Raw genomic sequence first — 26,573 nt, forward strand, 5'->3', positions numbered from 1 at the left:
TGGGTGGGGACAAGGCTCACCTGAAGTCATTGTCAGCTGGCTTCTTGTTCAGCCAGTGGGAGGCACTGGTGGGAGGTGAGGGGTAGATGGGAGGGAGAAGGGGAGAGGTAGAAAGGAGGGGAGGTGAAGGGAGCAGAAGGGAGAGGACAGGTGGGGAGGGGAGGGAGAGAGGAGGGGAGGAGAGAAAGTAGAGAAGGGTTGGGGGAGGAGGAAGAGAGGGGGAGAAGGGAGAGGAGGGGAGGGGTAGTGGAGGGAGGAGGAGGAGTGGAGGGAGGAGGAGGAGGGGAGAAGGGGAGAGGGGTGTGGGGAAGCGGAGGGGAGGAGGAAAAGGGAGAGGAGGGGTGGGAGAGGAGGAAGGAGGGGGAGAAGGGAGAGGAGGGGTGGGGGAAGGGAAGGGGAGAAGGGAGACAAGAGGGTAGTGGAGGGAGGAGGGGGAGGGGAGAAGTGGGGGAGAGGGTGTGGGGAGGTGCGGAGGAGGGGTAGGGGTGAGGAGGGGTGGGGGAGGAGAGAGGGGAGGGTGGCCTAGGGGGAATCCGGCTAGTTCCTTCCTGGTCCTTTTGCACCCGGAGGAGTCTGTGCTGTCGCCTCCCGCCAGCAGGCCGGCCTTGGGTGGCGCAGCTCGCCCGCGGACCTGAGCTCGGGGAGGTGAGAGGGGCTGGCCGAGGCAGCGCGGCCGTCGCCGGTCTTCAGGATGCCTCACGTCCCAGTCTCCTGCTCTTTCAGCTCCGGCGAGGCCCATGCCAGACTCTGCATGTTCTGTTGAGAGTATTCCGAGTGACTCGTGCTCTCCCGGCGGGCTTCGGCGGGACACAGACGTCCCCCGGACTTCCGAGGCTCGGTGGGCGCGCGTCGGCGTCCCCGCGGACGGTTCAGAGCCGCAGTTACGAGCTCGGCCGCGAATTGTCCGTGTGACGCCTCCGGCGGCGACCGAAGGTAGCAGAACCGCACAGTCCGGAGAGGTCGAGCGAGACGAAGAACGCACCGTCCCCGGGGAAGAGGCGGGAGCGCTGCTGCGGGCTGGAGTCGCCGAGCAGGCGGAGGGTGACGGGACCGAGGGCGCGGGCGGAGGGGCGTCGGCAGCGGGAAGGAGAGGGCGCTCGGTGAGCTGCTGTTTCCCTGGAAAATGGAGGGGAACCTAGCTGATTTGGAGGAGGTAAGGGTACCGAAGCGGTGAGCGGAGTGTTAACGGTTTGGGATGGGCCGTGGGAATCAGCCCGCCGCCCAGAAAAGCATGGGATGCTGGAGCTAGGACCCCCTCTTTGGAAACCTGAGCGCCCTCACCGGCTGTGTGGTCCAAGGCAAGTGACAAAGTCACGAACGGCCTTTTCGCCTCCAAAATTCTGATTCTATGAGAAGGCTTCCACCCCCCAGTTCTGGTTCCGCCTAAGGGAGCAGCAGGAAAGATGTTGTACGTGACAGCTTTTCAGCTATGAGGAGCTAGCCATCATGCTCCTCTCCCTTTCTCTTCTCCACCCAAAATAGCCCTGCTCTTTCAACCGCTTTTTATGACACTATTTCCTCGTACCTCTCACCTGGGTCTATCTTTTTAAAAATAGGTACCTCAGAATACACATGGCACCTCAGACTAGTCTGATTATGGCACAGACCAAGACATTACAGACTCCTGTTATTGGGTGATACTGATTTAGCATTTTATTAATTCTTATTTTAATTTAAATACTGGTGCTCGTTTCAGCAGCACATATACTAAGATTGGAACGATACAGAGAAGATTGGCATGGGCCCTGCACAAGGATGACACACAAATTCGAGAATCATTTAATTACTTAAATACTCAGTCTGCCTTTAGTTCTCCTCTTCCCCTTGCCCACATGCTAATATAGTTCTTTTTCTAGTTAAAAAAATTTCATTGTGCTAAATGTACAATTTACCATTTTAAACATCTTTAAAGTGTACAGTTAAGTCACTTTAAGTGTATTCCATCTCCAGAACTTTGTCATCTTCCCTTACCAGACTCTGTCCCCATTAGACAATAACTTCCCATTCCTCCCTCCCCCAAGACCCTGGCAACCATCATTCTACTTTCTGTCTCTATGAATTTGACTACTCTAGGTACTGCACGTGAGTGGAATTAATATTGGTCCTTTTTTTTTTTTTTTAGATTTTTTTTTTTAAAGTAATCTCTACACCCAGTGTGGGGCTCGAACTCACAACCTTGAGATCGAGTTGCATGATCCAACTGAGCCAGCCAGGTGCCCCAATATCGGTCCTTTTTAAATTTGGCTTATTCCACTTAGCACAATATTTTAAAGGTTCATCCATGTTGTAGCATGTATCAATTTTTTAAAAGTTGAATAGCATTCCATTATCTGTCTGTCTATATCTATATCTGTCTATCTATCTATCTATCTATCTATCTCACATTTTGTTCATCCATCATCCACTGATGGACGTTTGGGTTGTTTCCATCATTTGGCTATTGTGAATAATGCTGCTATGAACGTGGGTATACAAATATTGTTTGAGTTCCTGCTTTCTTTTGAGTACATACTCAGAAGTGAAATTGCTGGATCAAATAGTAACCGTTTAATTTTTTGAGGAACCACCGTATTCAAGAGCATACTCTTTCAGGCTTCTGCAGGTGGACTCTATGCCTGTTGTATTTTATGCAATGTCAAGTACAATTTACTCTGCTTAGCAATCCCTATTGTAAAATAGAACCTTTCACATGTAATGTAAAGTCCACTGCCGGGAGTATAATTAGTGCAGGGGTTGGCTATAGTTTATTAGAGATTTATTTTTTATTTTTATGTATTTATTTTAAGTAAACTCTGCATCCAATGTGGGGCTCAAACTCACAATTCCAAGATCAAGAGTCGCATGCTCTACTGACTGAGCCAGCCAGGCACCCCTTTTAGAGACTTTAATCTGTGTAACATGTAGGTGGCACGGCAAATACTGAGCAATGAAATACTGAATAACATTTTCAAGATGACTATTTTTAAAAACATTTTTTTAAAAGATTTTATTTATTTGAGAGAGAGAGAGACAGCCAGAGAGAGAGGGAACACAGGCAGGGGCTGTAGGAGAGGAAGAAGCAGGCTCCCAGTGAAGGAGCCTGATGCAGGGCTCAATCCCATAATGCCGGGATCACGACGCTTAACCACTGAGCCACCCAGGTGCCCCAATTTTTTAAAAAACATTTTTGATGTATCACCACAGGCTTCCCAGGCTCAACTTTCCTAGGAAAAGAAAGATAGCATTTAGTGACAAGTATCCAGAACTACTAGGCTTTACAAACTGCTGGAAATCTGGATCAATATTTACGTAGTGCCACAAATTCTTACGTCCAAGGTAGCTCCAGTCAGTATAATTCTAGATTTACAATTAAATACCCTGAGTGATGTGCCTTGAAATCAGTGTGTTGGGAGATACTGATCCCCACTGTCCTTGGGATGGCTAGGTGGATGGAACTTGGAGCAGCCAGAGCTTTCTTACCTGTCACTTTACCACCAGGAGTCCTGGACTCCCTGAAATATGGCCAAGGAGGGGCACTACCTCCTGGTTATCCACTCTGGGAGCAGCTGCTGAGCGTGGTGTTGCTCGTCAAACACAAGGGAGCCACGGTGTTGCTGTAGCATCCGGTGATTCAGGGACCTGAGGTGCTGGTAGCCATGGGCGCCATGGGGGCTGAAGACTGGGCCAGGCCTCCTGGCAGGTGTAGCTCCAGACTACTGCTTTCTGCTCCACATACATGGAATACTTCTGACCTTTGTGGTCAAAGCTAGGGGAAGGGTGACTGTCCCAAAAACGCATGTTCACATTCTGTGAATTATAGCTTCATCATCTTGAAATATTTGATGTGATTTCACTTAGATTAAAAATCCACATTATAGGGGTGCCTGGGTGGCTCAGTCATTAAGCGTCTGCCTTCGGCTGGGGGCGTGATCCCAGGGTCCTGGGATCGAGCCCCGCATTGGGCTCCCTGCTCCGCTGGGAGCCTGTTTCTTCCTTTTCCACTCCCCCTGCTTGTGTTCCCTCTCTCGCCGTCTCTCTCTCTCTGTCAAATAAATAAATAAATAAATAATCTTAAAAAAAAAAAAATCCACATTATAAATTTCACATTTGTCAATGAAAGGAGTTAGGTTCTTTAAATTTAATTTCAATTGTCAATTATTGAGATTTAATCCAGATACCATAAGATCCCCTTCAAGAGCATACAAGTGAAGGTTTTTTAGTAAGTTCACAGTTGTGCAGCTGCCACCACCTTCTATCTGGAATCTTTTCATCACCTAAAAAAAAAAAAACTGTTAGCAGTCACTCTCCACTTCCTTCCTACCCTCAGGCCCTTGCAACTACTATCTACTTTCTATCTCCATGGATTTGCCTATTCTGGACATCTTCTATAAACGGAGTCATCTATTATGTGCCTTTTGAGTCTGGCTTCTTTCACACAGCACAGTTTTCAAGCTGCATCTGGGTTTTAGCACGTGTCACTGCTTCGTTCCTTTTTATGGCTGTGTAATATTTCACTGTATGGCCTTACTGCATCTCACTTATCCATTCATCAGTTAATCATAAAATTTTAAATCATCATTAAAATGGTTTCAAATTTTTTGTCACCTACTTGTACAAATAAATTTCTTGTAGATGGTGATTATGAAGAATCTGAAGATATTATCACTAAAAAGTCTGGATCAGGAATTGTGTATAGGGTTTCCGCCTATTATTAAAAAAAAAAAAAGTCATGTTCCCACAAGTAGGCTAAGTCTATTGACATTCTAAAAATCATTTATTGGAAGTGTTATACAAATTTAAAAATTTCTGTAAAACTTTGTATGTATTATTTTTCTCATCACAATTATATAAAGGATATGGAATGAATTTTTTTCTCTAAGTCATATGTATACATTCTTAAGTCCCTCAAGTTGATTCCATTGTGCCATACAAAAAAGGATCTTTTTATGTGTGCCACGATGTGAAAAATGTTGGAAGGCACACCTTAGAGAAAGCCTATTAAAATATTTTAATTTTAGGGGTGCCTGGGTGGCTCAGTTGATTAAGCATCTGCCTTTAGCTTAGGTCATGATCTCGGGGTCCTGGGATGGAGCCCTGCATCAGGCTCCCTGCTCAGCGGGGAGTCTGCTTCTCCCCCTCCCTGTGCCCCTCCCCTTTGCTTGTGCTCTCTCTCTCTCAAACAAAATCTTTAAAAAAAAAGATTTTATTATTTAATTTTTAAAAGATTTTATTTTTAAGTAATCTTAACACCCAACATGGGGCTCGAACTTACAACCCTGAGATCAAGAGTCACATGCTGTACCAACTGAGCCATCCAGGTGCTCCAGAAAGCCTGATTTTAACAAGGATTCCCACTAGGAAGAAATGGCCACACTCATGGCTGTTTATATGGCTCACTGAGAAAATTCATAAATTTACAATTTTGCAGATTGTAAAATTCATCCTTCATAAAATGTTCATGGCCAAAGTTCACAGTCTTGAGTGGTACAGGGGCTGTCTGGAGACCTGTGGGTCAGTTTTGTGGAGTCAACCTTTTCCCCCTAGATTTCTTTCTTTCTTTTAAAGGTTTTCTTTATTTATTTGAGAGAGAGAGAGAGAGAGAGAGAGAGAGAAAACGAGTGGAGGCAAGGGCAGAGGGAGAGGGACAAGCAGACTGCCCACTTAGTTGGGAGCCCGACGTGGGGCTCAATCTCAGGACTCTTAAGATCATGACCTGAGCTGAAGTCGGGCTCTTTTTTTTTTTTTTAAAGGTTTTATTTATTTATTTGACAGAGAGAAAGACAGCCAGCGAGAGAGAGAACACAAGCAGGGGGAGTGGGAGAGGAAGAGGCAGGCTCCCATCGGAGGAGCCTGATGTGGGGCTTGATCCCAGGAGCCTGGGATCACGCCCTGAGCCAAAGGCAGACGCTTAACGACTGAGCCACCCAGGCGCCCCTGAAGTCAGACTCTTAAAACCGAAGCAGACACTTAACCTATTGAGCCATCCAGGTGCTCCTCCCCTAGCTTTCTTGAGGTGTAATTAACCAAACTGTAAGATATTTAAAGTGGACATCATGATGATTTGATATACATATATATTGGGAAAGGGTCTCCCACCATCTATTTAATTAACACATCTATCAACTCACATATTTATCTCCCCCCCCCTTTATTTTGGTGAGAACATTTAAGTTCTACTCTCTTTGCAAATTTCAATTATACAACAGAGTATTAATCAACTACAGTCACCATGTTATACATTAGACCCTTGAGCCAATCTTTTAATGGGCCAGATCTAATTCATTCATTTTTCCTATGACTGATAAGATCATCTTAAGTTTGAATCATGATTTTGTGACAGCAGTTAATAAATACTATATAAAATATATATATATAGTTTTTAATTTTTTAAAAAGATTTCATTTATTTATTTGATAGAGCACAGAAGGAGAGTGAGAAGGAGAAGCAGACTCCCTGCTGAGCAGAGAGCCTGATGTGGGGCTTGATCCCAAGACCCTGAGATCATGACCTGAGCTGAAGGCAGACACTTAACCAATTGAGCCACCCAGGTGCCCCTAGAATACATATTTTTAAAGATTTGTTTATTTATTGAAGTAATCTCTACCCCCAACGTGGGGCTCGAATTCACAACCCCGAGACCAAGGGTCACGCTCTTCCGCCTGAGCCAGGCAGGTGCTCCTCTATAAAAAATATTTTGTAAAACAAAATGTTCTCACATTTAAAGCTGTAAAGTCTAGATTTGAAAATAACACACACACACCACACACTTTTCTATTGTTTTATAGTTTATTTTTAAAATGGTAGTAATATATGCTTTTCCCTTTTTGGGGAATGACATACCTATTTTCAGTGGAAAGAGCCTTAAAAAGTAACAGCGTTTTATCCAAATGGAAATTACATAATTGCACAGAAGTCATACAAAGCATTAATAAATGCTAACAAAGAGTGCAGTTCTCTCAGGTCCTCATGAAGCATATCCCAAGAGACCTTGATTTCAGTGGGGATCTGAGCAGTCCTGTTGCACGCCCTAAGTTCCTCAGTGACACACAGGGAGAGGTAAGAGCAGCCAGGAGGACCCTTGTACTATGGGAAGATGGGCTTCCGCTCTAATTAAACGTTAGCAATTAATGATGTATCCACCTTCTCATTATATTAGGAACATTAAACACTTCAGCTCGAAGTCTATTTTCCCAGGATTAAAACTTAACCCTATCAGCTTAAGTTTTAGGCTGCAGATCCCACCTTGGGAAACTAAAATTAAAAAAAATTAACCATACCATAAAAATCTCTTCAAAGCAGGGTCGTTTACGCTGCCCCCATCTTGGGCCCTCACTTAGTTTCTAACACACACTCACACACAAATGAGCTCTATTATCATTGCTCATATGCCAGCTGAGGGATGGCGGACAGGGTCTAACTCAAATCCCAATTTTGTTTTATTAGTAGCAGTTATTGGAAACACAGTGTTACAAAGGACTCTGAGGTCACAGCTGGCCGACTTGTGATCTCTGACACAGACACAGGAGAAGAGGCAGCACTCCTGCATCAGATCTGCAATCTTTCTATTATTAAGAAAGCTAAAGAGGATGTTGGTTATGTCAGCTTTGACAAATATAACACAGCCCAATTTTTCTATTTTAATGAGTTACAATGTCTTCATCTGGGATTTTCTTATTTTATGGACCTTAATCTCAAATTAAGATATAATGTCTATGGTAGGAGTTTTCCCTTTCTGACCTTACAAAGATTAGTGAAAAACTAAGGGTGTTTTGAAAGAAGACCCAGAGAGAACTTTCAGTCACCATATCCAGCTTGGATGTTATGGCTGTGCGAAGAGAAGGGTTTCTATTCCAGCAATTGCTACTAGTGCAATTTAAATAAAAAACACAAGTGTTTCCTGATTATGACAAAAACCACAAATTCCTGAGACAAACACACAAAAGTGAGCGGAAGAGACTATCGAGATATGGTTCCTTCACTTAGATGGCATCATTAATGACCCAACTATCTCTCTTGAACCGAGGGAGAAAAATACCAGTGTAACGTTTGAAGGACTTCTGAAAATTAAGGTTTCCATTAGGAGAGCCTGGTGCATATATAAGGTATTATAGTTAGACATGGAGGAAATGCGGGGCTTGTTTGTGGTACGGCTAAGAATGAATGAGATTTCTGCACTGCGCACCACTATCTGCTCAACAAATCCTGAATATGTCAGACAGCCCTGAAACACTATGCCATCCATCTCTTGATGGTTCTAATAGTCTGATTCAATGCTTAGCTACTGAGGTTAATCCGGGACTCAAAGGACAATGTACGCGGCTCGAGGATTAAAAGTCACCAGAAGAATTCTGCCACAGCCATTCTAAATAGGACTCACGACACCTGCAGAACTTGACTAGAATCTAAGCAGAGGTCTGTTTCATGTCCAGGTGTGCTGCTATACGTAAAAGCCACCTAGACTTAGCTAGGAAGCTGAAGACCACAGAAAATGATTTACAGGAAGAAAAGGAAATTCCTTATTCCAGGACTGTAAATGAACTAAGGAAACTCAATCCAAGGAAAGGGTTGTTGGTGCCACAGAAGCCCAGAGGGTGAGAAGCTAGAGTTGTGGATTTATTTTCAGCCCCTTCTTTGAGAAAGTAGCACAGGACTGAGAAGTTGGAGGGAGGTGGGGAGCACAGGCCCAGGGACAAGACTCCAGCTGTGTGGCCATCCATTCCCACAGCTGCTGAGCAAAGCCAGAGCATTCACGGGTGAGCACCGGTGGGACAACGTGTGTGTCTCTCTGCTCTATACCATTATCTTTGTCTCCTGATGAAGTTGCTGCTTGTCTGCTTTTGGCTCTGTACCTTGGGTTTTCCTGGTAAGATTGGCAAACCTCTAGCACTGCAGGGAATGTTAATCCCCTAGCCTCTTTCTTTCTTAAAATCCCTCAGATTTATGCTCTAACGATCAGCATGTTCTGTACATCTTGGGCCTATATCCAGGTTTAAAGGAGGTGAACACACTAGTTCTATGACAGAAGCTCCTGAATAAACCATCTGCAATAATCTAGCCCCATTCACTCTGCAAAGTGAGTTCTTTTATGAATGCAGCCAATGCCATGTTGAGGGAAATAGGACTCCTTACTACTGCCCTTCTGGTGCTAATATCAGAGAAATAAAAGGGTCATAGGATGTTTACAGGTACTGGGTGAGTTCCATATATTGCACTAGACATGCTGCAGAATGATAACAGGAGCATCTCTCTGAAACCTGGGTACTGTTCCTCTGACGTCAACAGGGTAAGGAGAGGCTCTACGCCTGGCCAGGGCAGAGGCTTCAAGGGTGTGTTGTGAGGGTCAGTGCACTAACAATCTATAAGAAAGCATGAATGCCTGGGAAAGGAATCTTCTTCAGATTGAGAACAGATGGACAGAGGTGTCGATCTGTCACAGATACATATATGCTTCTCTTTCTCTTCCATTTCTTCCCTCATCAAGAGCTAAACACTTTCCAAGCAACCAAATAGCAAGAAAAACCCAAAACTGTTTTGTTTAATAGTGTTGCTAGAATCTGGATTGGAGCTAAATGGTGGGATTGCAGGACACCAGTGCCCACGAGGGGCTCCAGTGGGTATGTAGGATCTGGAAGAGACGGAGAGGAGTTATGGAAGATATGTACTGGCCACCCAAAATCACTGACAAGTGGCTTTTAGCATAGGCAGAGACCCTGGTGGTTAGCTCAGAATAGAAGTATCATAATAAACAGCTTACGATATTAGGAAGATCTCAGCAAAAGCGTAGAAAGGGAAAGAGCTGGTGAGAAGGAGAAAATTTTCTGTATGTTTAATTGTGTTGACTGGGATGCATGGACATATGTAACTAAGATCTTTCTGTACATTTAAAAATTAAACCTGCCTTGGTCACTAACTGTAGAGTTAATGTTATTAAAGTTGTAGTAACATACCATTCAAAATTTCAATTTTCCAGGCTTCCAGCTACTTAAAATGAATAAAGATCACATACACAATTTCATACATCCATACAGCTGCCATACTCCCAAACGGAACACGTGTAGAAACATACAGCAGACGCTCAGCGGCACACTTGCACCGATGTGGACGCACACCCCCTCTAAACCTGAGAGGAACGCGGGCTGCAATGAGGGTCAAGAGGCTCTGCTGCAGATCTGTTCGATGTCATTCATCTCTTTGGGGCAATCTGCAGAAAGGATGAGAGGCGAGTCCTGAGTCACCACTACATCATCTTCAATTCGTACACCAAGACCACGAAACTTCTCGGGGGCATCTCTGTCATCCTCTGGAATATAAATGCCTGAGAAGTAGAAATAAGAATGTGCTGTTCGTAAGTGGCAGTAACCGGAGGATTTGGGACAAGCAAGTTAACCTCTCTGTGCTACCACCGATCTGTAAAACCGCGATCCTGAGAGTTATCTACCTAGAACTGTGGATATTAAATGAGATAGTACGTATATGTACGTGTGTGGCACATAACGGTCAGTACGTGTTGGCTGTGATTGCTGGAACTATTACTGTAGGTGTTTTGTATACCAGACTACAGGCTCTATCATGATTCTGTCATAGTCTAGTGGTTTAAGCAGGCCACTAAAGTTACTTATGTCAACGTATGCTGGGAACCAGTAGGTTATATAAATGCATTCTTTCTCTGCCTGTCATCCCCTGGGAAAAGGGATCTACTGAAATAGGGATATAAAGTATTTAAAAATACATTGAAAAAAACCTCCATTTAGCCTGAACAACAAGCTGTAGAAATACTCAAAGAACCACAGATATAACTGATGTACACGATGTAGAGTAAGAAATAGGAAGACTTTAAGGACACTGGGACAATTCTAAGAGCCCAAGGTACCCTTTCTAACCACAAAGTCAGACAAGAACAGGTCTTTTCATATTTAAGAAACTGGAAACTTCCTCCACTATACTCACAGATGCTGCCCTGTGATAAAAAGAAAAAGATCAGCAAAGGAGTATGCAGCCAAAGCCTAAGGAAGCACCCATGCGGCAACCAGACCGGAATGAATAGTACATAAGGCCACAGATAGCAATGTAGGACTGGGTAGTATAAAGTCAGGTTCCAGCTATAATTTCTATAATTTAGAGAGGAAAACACTTGAAATCTACAGCTGAAATCCATTTTCTTGACCAAAACAGAGTATTTAAAAATTGCTCTTGTAACATCAATCCTTACACTCCACTGTGACCCCACTTCTCTGCTGAATTCTGCCCACTGCCCAGGATCATCAAGCTGGGGAGCCATTAGATCGCCAGCTCTCTCTGAAGCTCAGGAAAAGGGACTTAGATCCGAAGGAGAGCAATGCGGGCAGCAGAACGCAGTTTGCAGAGGGGAACATGGTGCGTCTGAGTAGCTTTCTGCAGGGAAGCACCTAGGGCTTCAGAGGTGTGAGCAGCCCACCACTGCACAGGAGACTAGTATAAATTGGCCCTGGCAAAGGCAGGGTTTAAAAAAAGATTTATTTCTTAATATCTACTTATAGAAAGTATTCCCCATCTGTTGTTTATTGGAGAAGTCAAATTAAACAAATTGTGTGATGTTAAATAAGAAAGCTCAAGAGAAAAATCTAAAATAAAGTTCCCATCTACACTGAAGAGATCCATTTTCCTGTCTCTTCTAATTTAATCATGTTGGTTCAAGTAAAAATGAACATTTACCTTTCTATCTGATACTATTTTGTGTCCCAAGGGATCGAAGACTGCTAGCACCCGCCCTTACCTGGCTCCACTGTGATGACCATACCAGGCTGTAGAGGGAGGGAACGGGGCATGTCTGGAGTGTCATGGACATCCATCCCGAGGTAATGACCAACATGATGAGGGCAGTATTTTCGAGCAGCCTGGAAAAGGTAATCACCACAGTGTTATCAGAGCAATGACCCCTTAAGGGGAAAGCTGGGCATGTGTAAGTCAGTGAGATATGTGTTAATACTTCTCCCAGGGTTCTGCCATTTTGGTTTAACCTACCCTCGGGCTAATGCTCAAAAGACCTGATAAACCGCTACCTCTTGAATGCAGTTCTACTGATGGCCTTTGAACTAACGCACATTTCCTTTCCCACTACTTAATATACTACATACATGCTGACGTGGGTAACCCCAGTAATGACTATGACAAATGAAAACCTCTTTTCTTGGGGGAGGGAGGATGATTATATTAGAATAGTTCTCTTTTCAGTGTTCACAAGTCCCTCTCAGAAAGCTGGCTCTGGAGACCCTGAGTATCTCACAGCAACTTGTGGAGTACGCACAGAACATCAAATTAACACAGTAATTATTAGGCATTTACCGGCCTGGATATTCCTATCCGTTAATTAGATTTGTTGGCTTCAGCAGGAGGAATTTATAGTGTCTTTCCTACTGATAAAAGAAACCCTGGCAGCCTAAACTTAGAGATGAGATGCTTTAACGGTCTGTTTGGCGTGGCCACCTGGCATTTTAATTTAGAGCTAAGGTTTCACATTTTTACTGAACATCATTACATTTTGGATGCAGATGAAATTCACTAAAGACGGGGCCCTTGGGGATACTGTTCATCTAACCAGTGTCACTGAAGCAACAAACACCCTCCCCCACGACTTCTATCCTTTCAAAATCGCCACAAAGGGATTGAAAGTTAACCTCTTCTCCTTTCTGTGTCCATTTCCACCCTGTCAGCACCAGACTTCATTTTCTGTTTTCTGCAGATTGAGCTACTCACAGAGGATGCAACGAACTGGAATGTGCTGCCATCTTCTGGGAGAAATAAGTACTGACTCCTTTTGTTTTAATCCATGTTCACTCTAAATCCCTCTTATACACGAAGAGTCACAAAGACCATTTCTAAATCTAATTAGTTTTCCATAGGATAAAAACCCAGCAGCACATCAGGTGCTTTTAAGAGCCGGGGTCAAGAGGGGCCATACCTTGAAGGCATTATTTCCCTTAATGTTCTTCACGATCCCCAACTCCTTAAGCTTCTGTGCAATCAGTGTCAGCATCAAGCTGTAGATGTTCTCCAAGCTTCTCCCAGGGGAGCAGAGGGTCAGACAGTCTCTCTGTATCTCTAGAACAGCTTCATAGAGTTCTGCCTGAGGTGCTGTGAACCTGGGGACAGGAAAACCAAATAACTCACATTTGGAATAATCTGATATTGTAGGAAGTTTGCTTCTAAATTTGATTAGAAAAACTCCAAGGTGCTGATGATGGGGCCTTGCTGATTACTTAATCAGTACCACTATATCAGTATTGACAGGACCTTAATTGTACCCTCAACACTCAACAGGAAGAGCAATAACTTCAAGCTGGGGCAGCAACAGCCCCCTTCAAATGATCAGCAGATACACCTGAGGTGAGGCTAGCAGATGCACCCACCCAGCTGAGTGTAGTGGGAGGGCCAGACCAGGCTCACCCTTGATCCTTTCCATTTTTTTTTTTTTATTTTTTATTTTTATTTTTTTTAAAGATTTTATTTATTTATTCGACAGAGATAGAGACAGCCAGTGAGAGAGGGAACACAAGCAGGGGGAGTGGGAGAGGAAGAAGCAGGCTCATAGCAGAGGAGCCTGATGTGGGGCTCGATCCCATAACGCTGGGATCACGCCCTGAGCCAAAGGCAGACGCTTAACCGCTGTGCCACCCAGGCGCCCCTCCATTTTTTTTTATACCATAAAAAAACAAACAACAAACTAAAACGAAGGGATCCACTTCTTGTAGGTAAAGCAGATGTCATGAGATAAGCTAGTAGATACTTCGGCTACTAGTAACTTGTAGTTCTAGGTGTCCTTAGAATAATAATTTCTTTAGCAGTCATGGGGAAAAATGAGAAAAAATTAAGCTGGCATGATATATATGTATTTTCTACACTGTTGATAGCAGTGCAAGTTAGTATAGTCAATTAAATGAAAGACCTTAATAAAGATACTCATAAAATTTGAGCTTATAATTCTGCTCTAAGATTCCAACCTAAGAAAATATTTGAAATTAAAAAAAAGCTGAATATATAAAAACATTCAGTTTTTTAATAATTATAACAGATACACTCTAAACGTCCCCTAATAAGAATGGTTAGATAATATAATTGAATAATGAACATGTACCTACATACTGATCCCCAGGTTCAGCCATTAGCAACATTGTTTATTTGTGTCTACTATGAGTGTAACCATACTCCAACCCACCACAGTATTACTAAAGAGTTAACAATTCTGGGGCACGTGGGTGGCTCAGATGGTGAAGCATCTGCCTTCGGCTCGGGTCATGATCTCAGAGTCCTGGAATCGAGCCCTGTATTGGGCTCCCTGCTCAGCGGGGAGTCTGATTCTCCCTCTCCCTCTGCTCATCCCCTCCCTCTCTCTCTCTCTCTCTCTCAAAGAAATAAATAAAATCTTAAAAAAAAAAGTTAACAGTTCTTTTTTTTAATGTAAATTTTATATACACTGAAGTACACAAATCTGAGCTGTACAATTTTGACAAATGAATGTACTGATCCCAATGAAGCTGGGAACACTGAGCCCTAAATTCTGTTGAGTCTTTGCCAGTAGAAGCAGCCCTTCTACCCCCAGCTAAGGAGATTCACTCTGTTTTGACTGAGAACCTACGGGAACCTCCCATGGGATAGATAGTTGCCTTAGCAGATGCTTCTCGACCTATAATCAGATTCTACTCTCAGCAGGCCCTAAAAGGTTAGGTACAAAGTGTGACCCACCAGGAGGTGCACTGTAATCCAGAAAAAAAATGTGATTTTTCCTATTTACATAGACAAAAACCTAGGAATATGTGTGGGAATGTGCATGCACAGTGCAGGATAATGATGGAAGGACCATAAAGCTGGATAAGGCTGAATGTACTGATACAGGTCCATTAAGCAGAGAGATTCTGGATTCAGTGGTGCAGCTCGAGGGACAGAAAGGCTCTACCAGTTTATTTGTTTGGTTGGCTGAAATACACACCAAAAGGTAGCCTACGCTAAATGAATTCAAATGCCAGAACTGCCTTGCTATACTAGAGAAGGAATTCCACATCTGCAACATCAATTTTGGCTGGAGTTTCCAGCCTGCCGGCCTGCCTTACAACATGCAGACATGCCAGCCCCAACTGCACGAGCCAATTCCTTAAAAATCAACCAATCAACCTACCTACACATATACACACATACATAATATATCCTAGTGGTTCTGTTTCTCGGGAGAACTCTGACTGATCCAGATCCGTATTCCCATCATGACACAGAAAGTTTCCTCACGGTTATTTCTAATCAGTATTCCCACACCCAGAGGCAAAGGCTGTTCTGATTATTTTCACCTTAGTTTTCTATCATATAAATGGAATCATATAGATAAATGGAATCATACAATATGTACTCTTTTGTGTCAAGCTTTCTTCACTGAGCACAATGTCTGTCCATCATGGTGTTGGTTCCATCAGTAGTTTGTTGCTTTTTATTGCTAAGTGATATTCCACTGTATGAATAAACCACAACTTGTGTATTCAGTCTCCTGTTGACGGACATTTAGGTTGTTTCCAGCTTTGAGCTACTGTGAATAAAGCTGTTCTGAATATTCTCGAACAAGTTGTTTTGTGGACACATTTTCATTTCTCTTTGATCAATATCCAGAAGAGGATTTGTTAGGTCAAGGAATCAGTGTTTATTTAACTTTATAAGAAACTGGCAAATTTTTTCCCAAAGTAACTGTAGCATTTTATGTCACCACAATGTCTGAGAGTTCCAGTTGCACTGCATCATTCAACACTTGATATGCTTGGTCTTTGTAAGTGTAGCCATTCTAGTGCATATGCAGAGATTTAATTTGCCTTTGCTCTGTGACTAACAATAAGGACTACCTGTAGTTGTTCACATTACCTTATTATCCTTTATTTATTTTATTTTTTAAGTAGGTTCCAAGCCCAGTGTGGAGCCCAACATGGGGCTTGAACTCACGACCCTGAGATCAAGAGCTGAGCTGAGATTAAGAGACAGATGCTTAACCGACTGAGCCACTCAGGCACCCCCACCTTATTATCCTTTTGATATCTGTAAAACTTATAGTGATATACCCTCTTTCATTCCTGATTATGATACTTTGTCTTCTTTTTTTATCTTGCAAGGGAGTTTATCAATTTTATTAATCTATTTAGGGGACAACCATTTGCCTTTGTTAATTTTCTCTATTCATTGTCTTTTTCTTATTTTATTGATATTTTGGTCTTGTTTCCTTCTTCCTGCTTACTCTGGGTTTAATTTGCTCATCTTTTTAATAGCTTTGTAAGGTGGGAGTTTACATTATTGATTTCAAACCTTTCTTTTAACATAAGCATTTAAAGCTACATATAAATTTCTGCTGTAGCTGTATCTGACACATTTTGATATATAGTATTTTTATTATCACTTGAAGTACTTTGTAGTTTCTTTCCTTTCTCTTGTGGTTTCTTCTTTGACCCACAGGTTATTTAAAATATATTCACTAATTTCCAAATATTTGGAGATTTAAAAATATCGTATGTTATGACATTCTAATTTAATTCCATTGTAGTCAGAGAACACATTTTATAAGACTTCAGTCTTTTCAAACTCATTAAGACTCGTTTTATGGTCCAGCAAATGGTTTTGGTGATGTTCCCTAAGTATCTGAAAAGAGCATGTATTCTGCAGTTGTTGGGTATAGTGTTCTACAAATGTCAATACCATCAAGGGTGGTTAATAATGCCATTCACATCTATAAGCTGATGTGTTTTACCACACTTGTGAAGTTTTTGACCATTATTTCTTCAAAGGTTTTTTTCTGCCCCATTCTCTCTCTCTTCAATTTCTGGGGCTCCAATTCGATGTATGTTAATTTGTTTGAAAATGTCTCAGAGGTCTCTGAGGTTTTCTTCATTCTTCTACAATATATTTCTCTTCTTTAGACTAGATAATTTCTATTTCTCTTCAAGTTCACTTGCCTTCCACATCCAGTCTGCTGTAAGGTCCACCTAGTGAATTTTCCATTTCAGTTATACTTCTCAGCTTTAGAATTTGTTTAGCTGTTTTTTTTTTTTTTAAGATTTTATTTATTTATTTGACAGAGACAGAGACAGCCAGCGAGAGAGGGAACACAAGCAGGGAGAGTGGGAGAGGAAGAAGCAGGCTCATAGTGGAGGAGCCTGATGTGGGGCTCGATCCCAGAACGCCGGGATCACGCCCTGAGCCGAAGGCAGACGCTTAACCGCTGTGACACCCAGGCGCCCCTAGAATTTGTTTAGTTTTTAAAAAAAATACTTTTATTGCAAACAAAACAGATACAGAAAGCCAAACAAACAAATATATACCTTAAGAAATCAGTATAACGTTGACTAGTCAGATAAAAGATGGAACTTGGCCAACTGTCATAGAAGTCCCTTCTACGTGCTTCATAACTATTACAATTCTCCCACTATGTATCCTTATCCTAACTTTCACAGCTATCATTTCCTTGTGGTTTTTTATATTTATTTATTTTTTTTTAAAAGATTTTATTTTTAAGTAATCTCTACACCCAATGTGGAGCTTGAACTCATACCTGAGATAAGAGTTGGATGCTCTTCTGACTGAGCCAACCAGGTGCCCCACCTTGTGATTTTTTATTTGTATGTACATGTTTCTCACTTTTATTGATATAATTTGTATATCACAAAATTCACCCATTTAAAAAAGTGTACAGTTCAGTGGTTTTATATTTTCGCAAATATGGTTGTACAACCATCATCACTATCTAATTACAGAATATTTTCATGCAACCCCCTCACCCTCATATCCATTAGCAGTCACTCCCCATTCCTTGTATAAAAAAATGCTTTATAACCCAAATACGTATCCCAGGACAATTTTCTTCCTGTTTATTATAAACAAATTTGATATGCCTTTTAAGTCTCTTTTAGACGACAGATTCCTTTTTCTATCTTTTCTCATTTCCTTGTAATTTATGTGTTAAAGAATCCAGGCTGTTCGACAAACAGGGTTTATCACAGTCTAGATTTTGCTAATTGCATTACAGATTGAAAGTCTGTCTCTCCCCAAAATTCGTATGTTGAAGACCTAACCATTAGTGTGGCTGTATTTGGAGATGAGACCTCAAAAGGAAGTAACGAAGGTTATAAGAGATCGTAAGGGTGGGGCCCTGCTCAGATAGAATTAGTGTCCTTATAAGAAAAGACACCACAGAGCTTGCTTTCTCTCCCTCTGTCTCTTTTGTAGAAGAGGTCATGTGACGGGGCGCCTGCGTGGCACAGCGGTTAGGCGTCTGCCTTCAGCTCAGGGCGTGATCCCAGCGTTATGGGATCGAGCCCCACATCAGGCTCCTCTGCTATGAGCCTGCTTCTTTCTCTCCCACTCCCCCTGCTTGTGTTCCCTCTCTCGCTGGCTGTCTCTATCTCTGTCGAATAAATAAATAAAATCTTAAAAAAAAAAAAAAAGAGGTCATGTGAGCACACAGCAAGATGGTGGCTGCTTACAGGCCAAGAGAAGAGGCCTCAGGAGGAAACCTACCCTGCTAGCACCTTGATCTTGAACTTCCCAGCCTTCAGAACCATTGTTTAAGCCACCCAATCTGTTGTATTTTGTTATGGCAACCTGAGCTGACAAATACACATCCCCTTGGTGTAGTTCAACATATTCCTTTGTCTTTTTTCTTACAAATTGGCAGCTGGATCCTAAGAATTAATCAGACTCAGGTTCAGTCCCTTTGGCAAGGCTACTATATGTAGTACTTGGCAAAATTATAGGAGGCACATAATATCTGATTGTCTTTTTTTGTGATCTTAGCAGCCATGGATCCTTAAGTGCTTATATCTATACATTAATGGGTGTTGCAAAATGATAATAATTTTAATTCTATAATTTCTTTTTCATTCATTTCGTGGAATATTTTTAAAGAGATATTTCCTCTAATCTATTTGGTTATCCAGTGACAGAGTTTACATATAAAAGGTAGGATGAATACTTGATTCTTTCTTTTATTTACCACTTTATTTTTATTTTTTTAAAGATTTTACTCATCCATTTGTCGAGAGAGAAAGCACAAGCAGGGGGAGCAGCAGGCAGAGGAAGCAGCAAGCTCTCTGCTGAGCAAGGAGCCCGATGTGGGACTCAATCCCAGGACCCTGGGATCATGACCTGAGCTGAAGGCAGACGCCTAACCAACTGAGCCATCCAAGCGCCCCTACTTACCATTTTCAGTATAATGAATTGATTCCCATCATCCTCTGAGGATGAACAACTTTTTAAAAATTACTATTTAAAAAAATTATCATTATGAACTCATGAATTTGAGTGTATTTGATGGGTTTATGTTTTTATCATTATCGAAGCTCAAAGTTTCCTATTTTGACCTGTGGGACATCTTTTTGACAGGATGCTACTGGTTTTTGCTCATTTCTTGCTATCTGGTATTCTAAGATGTTCCAGGCTTCATCTTACAGATTTCCTGATCCAGACCTGGAGTCAGCCAACTCTCCAAGAAGCTCTCATTTATTTTAGTGAAAAACTGTATTTCAAGATCATAATCAGGGCACTAGTAATGCTCATTGCACCTAAGTTGATCATAATTTCTAGCTTTCTCAGTGAACAGAAAAAGGAATGGGAAAAAACATATAAAGAAAAAAAATCATTTGAGTTCATATTGATATTTCAATTAAAATTTGAGACTACAGAGCTTTTATGTAACCTCTCTATACTCCATTTACTTTTTTTCTTCCATACCATGCATCCTGGTTCTCAAGGACACAAGGAAGACAAAATTAAAATTATCTCTTACTCTTATTTATTCATTTATTTTCATTGCATGTGTTTGTTTATTTAAGTAATCTCTACACCAAGCATGGGGTTGAACTCATGACCCTGAGATCAAGAGTTGTATGCTCTTCTGAGCCAGCCAGGCACCCCTCTTATTCTTTTGTTTTAACCCCCACCACAGACACACACACACACCAGTTTCAGAATAACAATACAACTATTATAACAAATACAACTGCTGAAAATACTGAGGTGTTTTTTTTTTGCATATGCTCCTTCCATTCTCCATTTAAAAAAATGTTGTACTACTCTACATGATCAGAGCACACAGCCACTAGTACAACGCTCTCTTCCTCTTAACTTCATTTAGTCTTGGTTCTACAGTGGACCGTTTCTCATGTTCACCAGCAGTCCTTACGTCAATGTCTCTAGTCACTTTGGTCAACTGAAGCTCACGCTCTAGCACAGCCCTGACCAATACACATTCCTGTGCTGATGTGTTGTCCTGTGTATCTGTTGTCCAACACGGTACCCGCTAGCCACACGTGACGACAGTTCAAGTCAAAAACTAGTGTAAATGTGACGATATTAATTTAAATGTAAGTAGTCCCATGGGACTGGTGCCTAGGTTTCGTACTAGATCACACAGCTCTAGCTCTAGCAGCTTCCTCATGGGAGTCATCCTTAAGTTTCTACATAATGATCCGTGCCCTTTACAGCTGAAAGTTGCTTTTGCTGCACAGTCTTTGACTTACGCTTTTGTTCTTTGAGTATCTCTGTTACTATTTTCTACTCGTATAAAGCATTGCTTTTGAAAAGTCTGATGATAATCTAATTTTCTTTCCTTTATAAATCACATGTTCTTTTTTTCTGGATCCCAAAGGAATTTTTCTTTTTCTTGTAGGTTCAGAATTTTACTAGAATATGTCTTGGTGTTGCTTTTTCTGGGCTGATAGTCTCAGGTACATGATGTGCTCTTTCAAAAGTAGTTTCAAAATTTTTTTCATTTCAGGAAAATTTTATTGAATTGTAGTTTTTAGGATATGTTCTGTTCCCATGCTTTCATTTTCTTCTTCAGAGCTTCCTTTATGTGTATGTTTTAACTTCTTTGCCTATTTTAAATATTTGCCATTTTCCCTGTAATCTTTTTTCTCTTTATTTCATTTTGATTTTTACAATTTTCTTCCCTTTCATCCTTTCTATTTGTTGTTAAGGCTTTATTGTGCTTCATTGTTAGTGTGTACCTTTCAATCCAGTCTTTTTTCTGGTATGATTTTTTATTTTATTTCTCGTTCTTTCCTGAGTGTTGTCACCTTGTTTCTGAGATTTTCCAATTTTGATTTGTGTCGTTCTTTCATGTCTTGAATGATGTGCTTAAAAAATTCTAGCTTGCTTTAACATAGTAGGCCACTGCTTTGACCTCTTTTGTAGCCATGTCTTTCCAGTATGCTTCCATTATCAGTAGGGATGTATGTGCTCCTTATTCATTTTTTTTTTTTTTTGCTTTTAATTAACTTTGTATGAGATCAACCAAGATACTTTTTTATTGCTTATTTTATGTAAAATTAATTTTCCTAAACTTTTAGAATGAGGCAGGATTTTAGGAAGGATTTTTTAACGTCACAGAGCTCACTCCCCTGCTGTTTTGGTGTAGTGGGTAAACAACATGGCAGCTTGCTTTCAATTCCTCTCCCCCTCTTTGATTTGGGTATTTCAATTCCTTCCTCTCTCTTGTCTCTAACGTGCTTACTTTCAATTGTACTTCCAGCAGTTTCTTCCCAGTGTGAGAAGAGAGCACAGCACCCTCAAACTTCCTCAGGCCTTTGGAATGACAAAACTTTCCCATTTTCAGTTTCTGTTCTCAAATTGGCTCACCATCCTTTCTAGTGAGTAGCTGTTGGTTATTTGTGAGTTCCTTTGTTCTCAGCTATGTTAGATAGCTTCCTCCACTACTGCTGCTTCCTTCTTCTTTCTTCCACACAGATACTGATACCATCCAGGCCTTGTGGTTGTGCACAGTGTATTCATAACTGTTTGAATCTTACAGTTTAAGCGATATCCTATCACCCAGTGTTTGGTTTTGTTACCTTGTAGCTCTATTATTATTTGACAATTTGGAAAGAGGAAAAGACTATGCTTTGGCTACCATCTCCCCAGAATCTCTGGTTATTTCTTAGTTTCTTATTTCTTACTGAGACTCTCCATCTGTTCACTCATTGTACTTATATATGTTCCTTTAACTCTGTGAACATATCTATAATAGCTGCTCTAAAGTCCTTGTCTGCTAATTGAAATATTAGGGTTATTCAGGATCTGGTTTTATTGACTATTTTTCTTGATTATGGGTCATTTTCTGATTCTTTTCCTGATTCTTCTCATGTCTAGTGATTTTTTTTAAAACTGAAAACGAATTACTTTTGTAATCAGAAAAGAAAAACTCCAAATTTATTTTATTTATTTTTTAGATTTTACTTTTAAGTAATCTCTACACCCAACATGGGGCTTGAATCCCACGCTCACAATCAAGAGTCACATACTCCACTGACTGAGCACCCCTCAAATTTATTTTTTTTAAATGTGAATGTGTGTGTTAACTAGGTGTGTCTAGATGCCTGATCGTAATTTTTGGTGAATAAAACAGTCTTAAAAAGTAATCAGGAGCTTTGCAAAGGCAATTAACCTGAGCTAGAGGGGACCTGTATATTTGTTTGGTCATTTATTCTTAATATATCCATATTCCAGCTCATACTCCTAAGAAGCAATGGGATATGTGGAAGTCCTACCTCCCATTGACAGGCCAGGTACGGGTTACGTCACTCACATAGCAAGAAGACTCACAACCTCCATCCAGCAGCACCATTTCCCCATCCTGCAATAAAAGTATGATATGTCAAAGTAGGTGACCTTATGATTATCAGTTGTTTTTTCTAATTTAAACTCGTGTGTGTGTGTGTGTGTGTGTGTGTGTGTGTATATATATATATATATATATATATATATATATATATATATATATATATATATATATTTAAAAAGCTAATTTAAAGGAGACTAATCTTCCCTGGTTCCTTCTTACAAGAAATAGCATCTCAATTTTTCAAATGAATTCACGTGACTCAAGAAAGTGGCCACTGCATACTAGTGCACAGGCTCTGGAACCACACTGCTTAGGTCTGAATTACTAGGTGTAAACAGCACAACGTAAACAGTGCCATTATCACCATTATGTTTAAAATTCCTATAGAAGTTGGTATCCAGGGCCTTATTCAAATGTAATTACCCCATACCATTTAACTTTAGAATATCATTTCCCCTTTTGCTCCCCATCAACAATATATGTGGGGAAAGAAAAAAAACTTTGGGTTTATCTCTCTCTTATTACTTGTCATATTATACTGAAACTATTTATGTCCTTGAAGACAGGGTACATCTTATTTATGTATAAATAAATACACAACTTAGCATGCAGTAGAATAATGGTTCAATGGGTATATAAATTTAATAACAGCAACTCTGACGGACGGATGTGGTTTCTGTTTCTGGCAAAATGACAGGATACATTTCTTTTTAGAAAACAACTAGATCCTGGATACAAATAAAGTTTACGAAAAGTTGACATTATATAATGTAAGAGATGTCTTAAAGACTTCTTCTCTCTTGAAAAAAGGCACCCCAAAACTGAAACTAGAGTTGAGAGTAGTGATAAGGTAAGTGGTACAGTATATATAGAAAAGGAGATGTTGCCCTGACGTCCTGCAGCAAAAAGTGGGGATAATGAGCCAGCGGCTCTCATATTAATCCAGGATTCCCATTGTGGATACAAGAGTCCCGGGTCATTAGGACCACTTATCTTTTGGCAAAAGCATATTCAAACAACTTCTGGAGGAAATTCCCCCCAAATTTGGGCTGGCATGATTTCCAAAAAATAACATCAAGTAAATAAATGTGAGCTCACAACCAAAGGTCATCAAGCACATGACGTAGGTCACCATATGTGAGTCAGCAGAAACAACATATACCAAATTTAGATCTTCCAGGACTTCAGGCAAGGGAATGATTAGATACAGAACAGCTATTATGAAATGTTTAAAGGGATAAAGAACAGAACCACAAAGACGAATAAGCAACAAGAGACAATTGAAAAGAACTATGCTGATTCGAAAGGAACCAGAAGGAAAGAAAAAACAACTTCTGAAGTCAATCACTCAGTGGATGGATGGCCACAGCAGGGAACTGAAGGGAAACTGGCTTCCTGGAAGACAGCTATACTCAAGTCCCCTAGAACATGGCAGAGCGAGACAAGGCAAATGTAAACACGAAAATTAGCTTACTGGAAACACACATCTACCTGAAGTTGCTGAAGGAGTGAACAGAGAGAATGTAGGAGAGATGATATCTACACCAGTGTCTGAGAACTTCCTAGAACTGATGAAGACGTGAATGCAGATTCGGGAGGGGGAAGGTATCATAATGACTATATGTAAAAATAAATCTATTCTTAGACACACAATAAAACTTAAAAATACCAAAGGAAAAGAAAACTTAAAAAAATTTATTTATTTATTCGGTTTTTTTAGAGAGTGTGCACATATGTGCAAGTGGTGGGAGGAGGAGCAGAGGGAGAGAGAGAATCTTAAGCAGACTCCACATTGAGCACTGAGCCCATGGGGGGCTCAATCTCAGGACCCTGAGATCGTGACCTGAGCTGAAATCAAGAGTTGGACGCCCAAGGGACTGAGCCACCCAGGCGCACCCAAAAGGAAAAGAAATCTTTAAGTAGTCAAATGGGAGTCAAATCTCCTTATGGGAGATTTCCCATAAGGAATGACAATTAGTGTTTTTGTTCGTTTTTATTTTGTTTTAAAGATTTTATTTATTTATTTGAGACAGCGGCAGGGTCGGGGGCAGAGGGAGAAGCAGATTCCCCGCTGAGTAGGGAGCTTGATGCCAGGCTGGATCCCAGGACTCTGGGATCATGACCTGAGCTGAAGGCAGACGCTTAACTGACTGAGCCACCCAGGCGCCCCTTGTTTGTTTTTAATCTGCAGCACTGAGAGTTGGAAGAAAGGGGAACGATATACTAAAGTTGATGACTGAAAAGAATCTAGGATAGTTTCCTTGGCATAACCATCACCAAAAATTGAGAATGAAATAAAGATATTTTGACTAAAGAAAAACAGAAAATTTTATCAGCCACAGACCTTCATCTAAAGGATTTTCTTCAGGTTGAAGGAAGCTGATCCCAGGAGGGCCATCTAAGATATAAGAAGGAAAGGTGAACATGCATGTACATCTAAACAAACTCTGTCAGAAGGGTTCTGCTTTGGCCTGTTGCTGAGAGCTCCATATAGCCGTGGTTAGAGGCAGAAGCACAGGGCAGCCTGTTCTGACTACATTTCTACCAGATGCCTACTACCGAGTCCACACTAGAGCTCTCCCAGATGCCCCAACGGTACCCTGCGTTTCTCACAGCTTTTCGAGGGTCTTGGCACAGACTTCACCAGAAAAAGCCCTTGTAAACTTTCAGATAACCAAAGCAAGACTATGACCTAGAAATTCTCAACTTATTTTCTCTTGGGCCAATTTATTTAAGAATGGCAATACTTTTCTCTCCCTGTATTGCTCCACTGGGCTTATTCTCCAGTTTTTAAAGAATGGACAGTATATTATTTAGGAACAGACAAACTGGTGGTAAAATTATGAAGAAAAACAACAAAAATGATTCAAACAAAAGTCAAGATGGTAGGAGACAGAAAGGGGGATGTGCTTGAGCTTGCCCAGGGGACTACTAATGTTCTTCTCATCCTAGATGATACATATACGGTTATTCATTCTATTATTATTTTTAAACAATACATTTTATTTATTGTTTTTAATATATGATACATTTAACAACTCAGAAAAACCTTGGGGAATATAATGAAAGTGAGAAATCTATCCTTAGACACTTAACAGTAAAAAAAAGAAGAAAGGATGCAAATTAATGAGTTTGGCATCTAATTTAAGAAGTCAGAAAAAGAACAAGAGAATAAACACAAAAAGTAGAAGGGAGAAATTAATAAAGGCAAGGGCCCAGTGTAATGAAATAATAAACAAAGATAAAATAGTATTAATGATGTGAAAAGTTGGGTTTTACAGGAATGATAAAACCCAGCAAATCTCTGGTGAGATTTCTTTTCTTAGCCAAAGTTTTTGAGATTTATGTATGCACAGTAAATGCACAGATCTTAAGTATATAGAATTAAGTCAGTTTTGTCAAAAGCCCCCAGGCCCCTTCCCAGTCAATATTCCCATGAGAAGCAACCACTGATCTGATTTCTACCAACATAGTTTTGCCCATTTTAGAATTTCATATAGACGAATCATATAGTTTATAATTTTTTGTGTATGGTTTATTCACTCAGCATAATGCTTCTGAGATCATTCATTGGTAGTGCAGTGGTTTGTTCCATTTTATTTGAAGAATACACCACATGGCAATTTCCTTATCTAATACTCTGGTGATGGACACGTGGTCTATTAGTAGTGAACTTGCTACAAACATTCTTGTACAAGGCAATTTGTGGATCTATGTTTCAGTTTTTCTTGAAAAATACCTACAAATGGAATTGCTGGTACAAAGGGTAAATGTATGTTTATTTTTTTTAAAAAAGAGGAAAGGCGTTGACTTTGGGTTGTCCTTTCCCCTGTAGCCTCTGCTCTGGTGGGAGTACCCAGGCCGAGCTCCAGACAAATGCGGAGGGTACGGCCGTGGCTTTGGACAGAGGCAGCCGCAGGATGACTGGAAAGTAGGGCATCCTTGGCCCTCCTGAAGAGAGAAAATTAGTGGCTGGTGA

General features: G+C 40.9%; 1 protein-coding gene and 1 non-coding gene across 7 annotated transcripts in view; one reads left to right on the forward strand and one right to left on the reverse strand.

Moving 5' to 3' along the window:
- Positions 1–1,683: 1,683 nt before the first annotated feature.
- On the forward strand, positions 1,684–1,790 carry LOC123780956 (U6 spliceosomal RNA). The gene has a single exon (XR_006776552.1). It is a non-coding gene; the product is annotated as a U6 spliceosomal RNA (small nuclear RNA).
- A 1,202-nt stretch (positions 1,791–2,992) lies between these two features.
- The window catches only part of XPNPEP3 (X-prolyl aminopeptidase 3), a 72,612-nt gene continuing 49,031 nt past the window's right edge, over positions 2,993–26,573 (reverse strand). For 2 of the 6 annotated variants that reach the window (XM_045780102.2, XM_045780103.2), the window contains 4 exons: positions 22,521–22,606; positions 12,917–13,097; positions 11,732–11,852; positions 5,570–10,294 (listed from right to left, as the gene is read on the reverse strand). In XM_045780102.2, coding sequence (XP_045636058.2) covers positions 10,128–10,294; positions 11,732–11,852; positions 12,917–13,097; positions 22,521–22,606 — 555 coding nt within the window. In that variant the 3' untranslated portion in view covers positions 5,570–10,127. Of the gene's footprint in view, positions 4,020–4,065; positions 4,254–5,569; positions 10,295–11,731; positions 11,853–12,916; positions 13,098–22,520; positions 22,607–26,573 lie in introns of those variants that run through there. The other 4 variants (XR_015727082.1, XR_015727083.1, XM_087868676.1 and 1 more) reach the window with 4 other exon arrangements.

Source organism: Ursus americanus, chromosome 17 (assembly GCF_024610735.1).
Source record: "Ursus americanus isolate L20-20 chromosome 17, mUrsAme1.1.p, whole genome shotgun sequence".
NCBI classification, from domain to species: Eukaryota; Metazoa; Chordata; class Mammalia; order Carnivora; family Ursidae; genus Ursus; species Ursus americanus.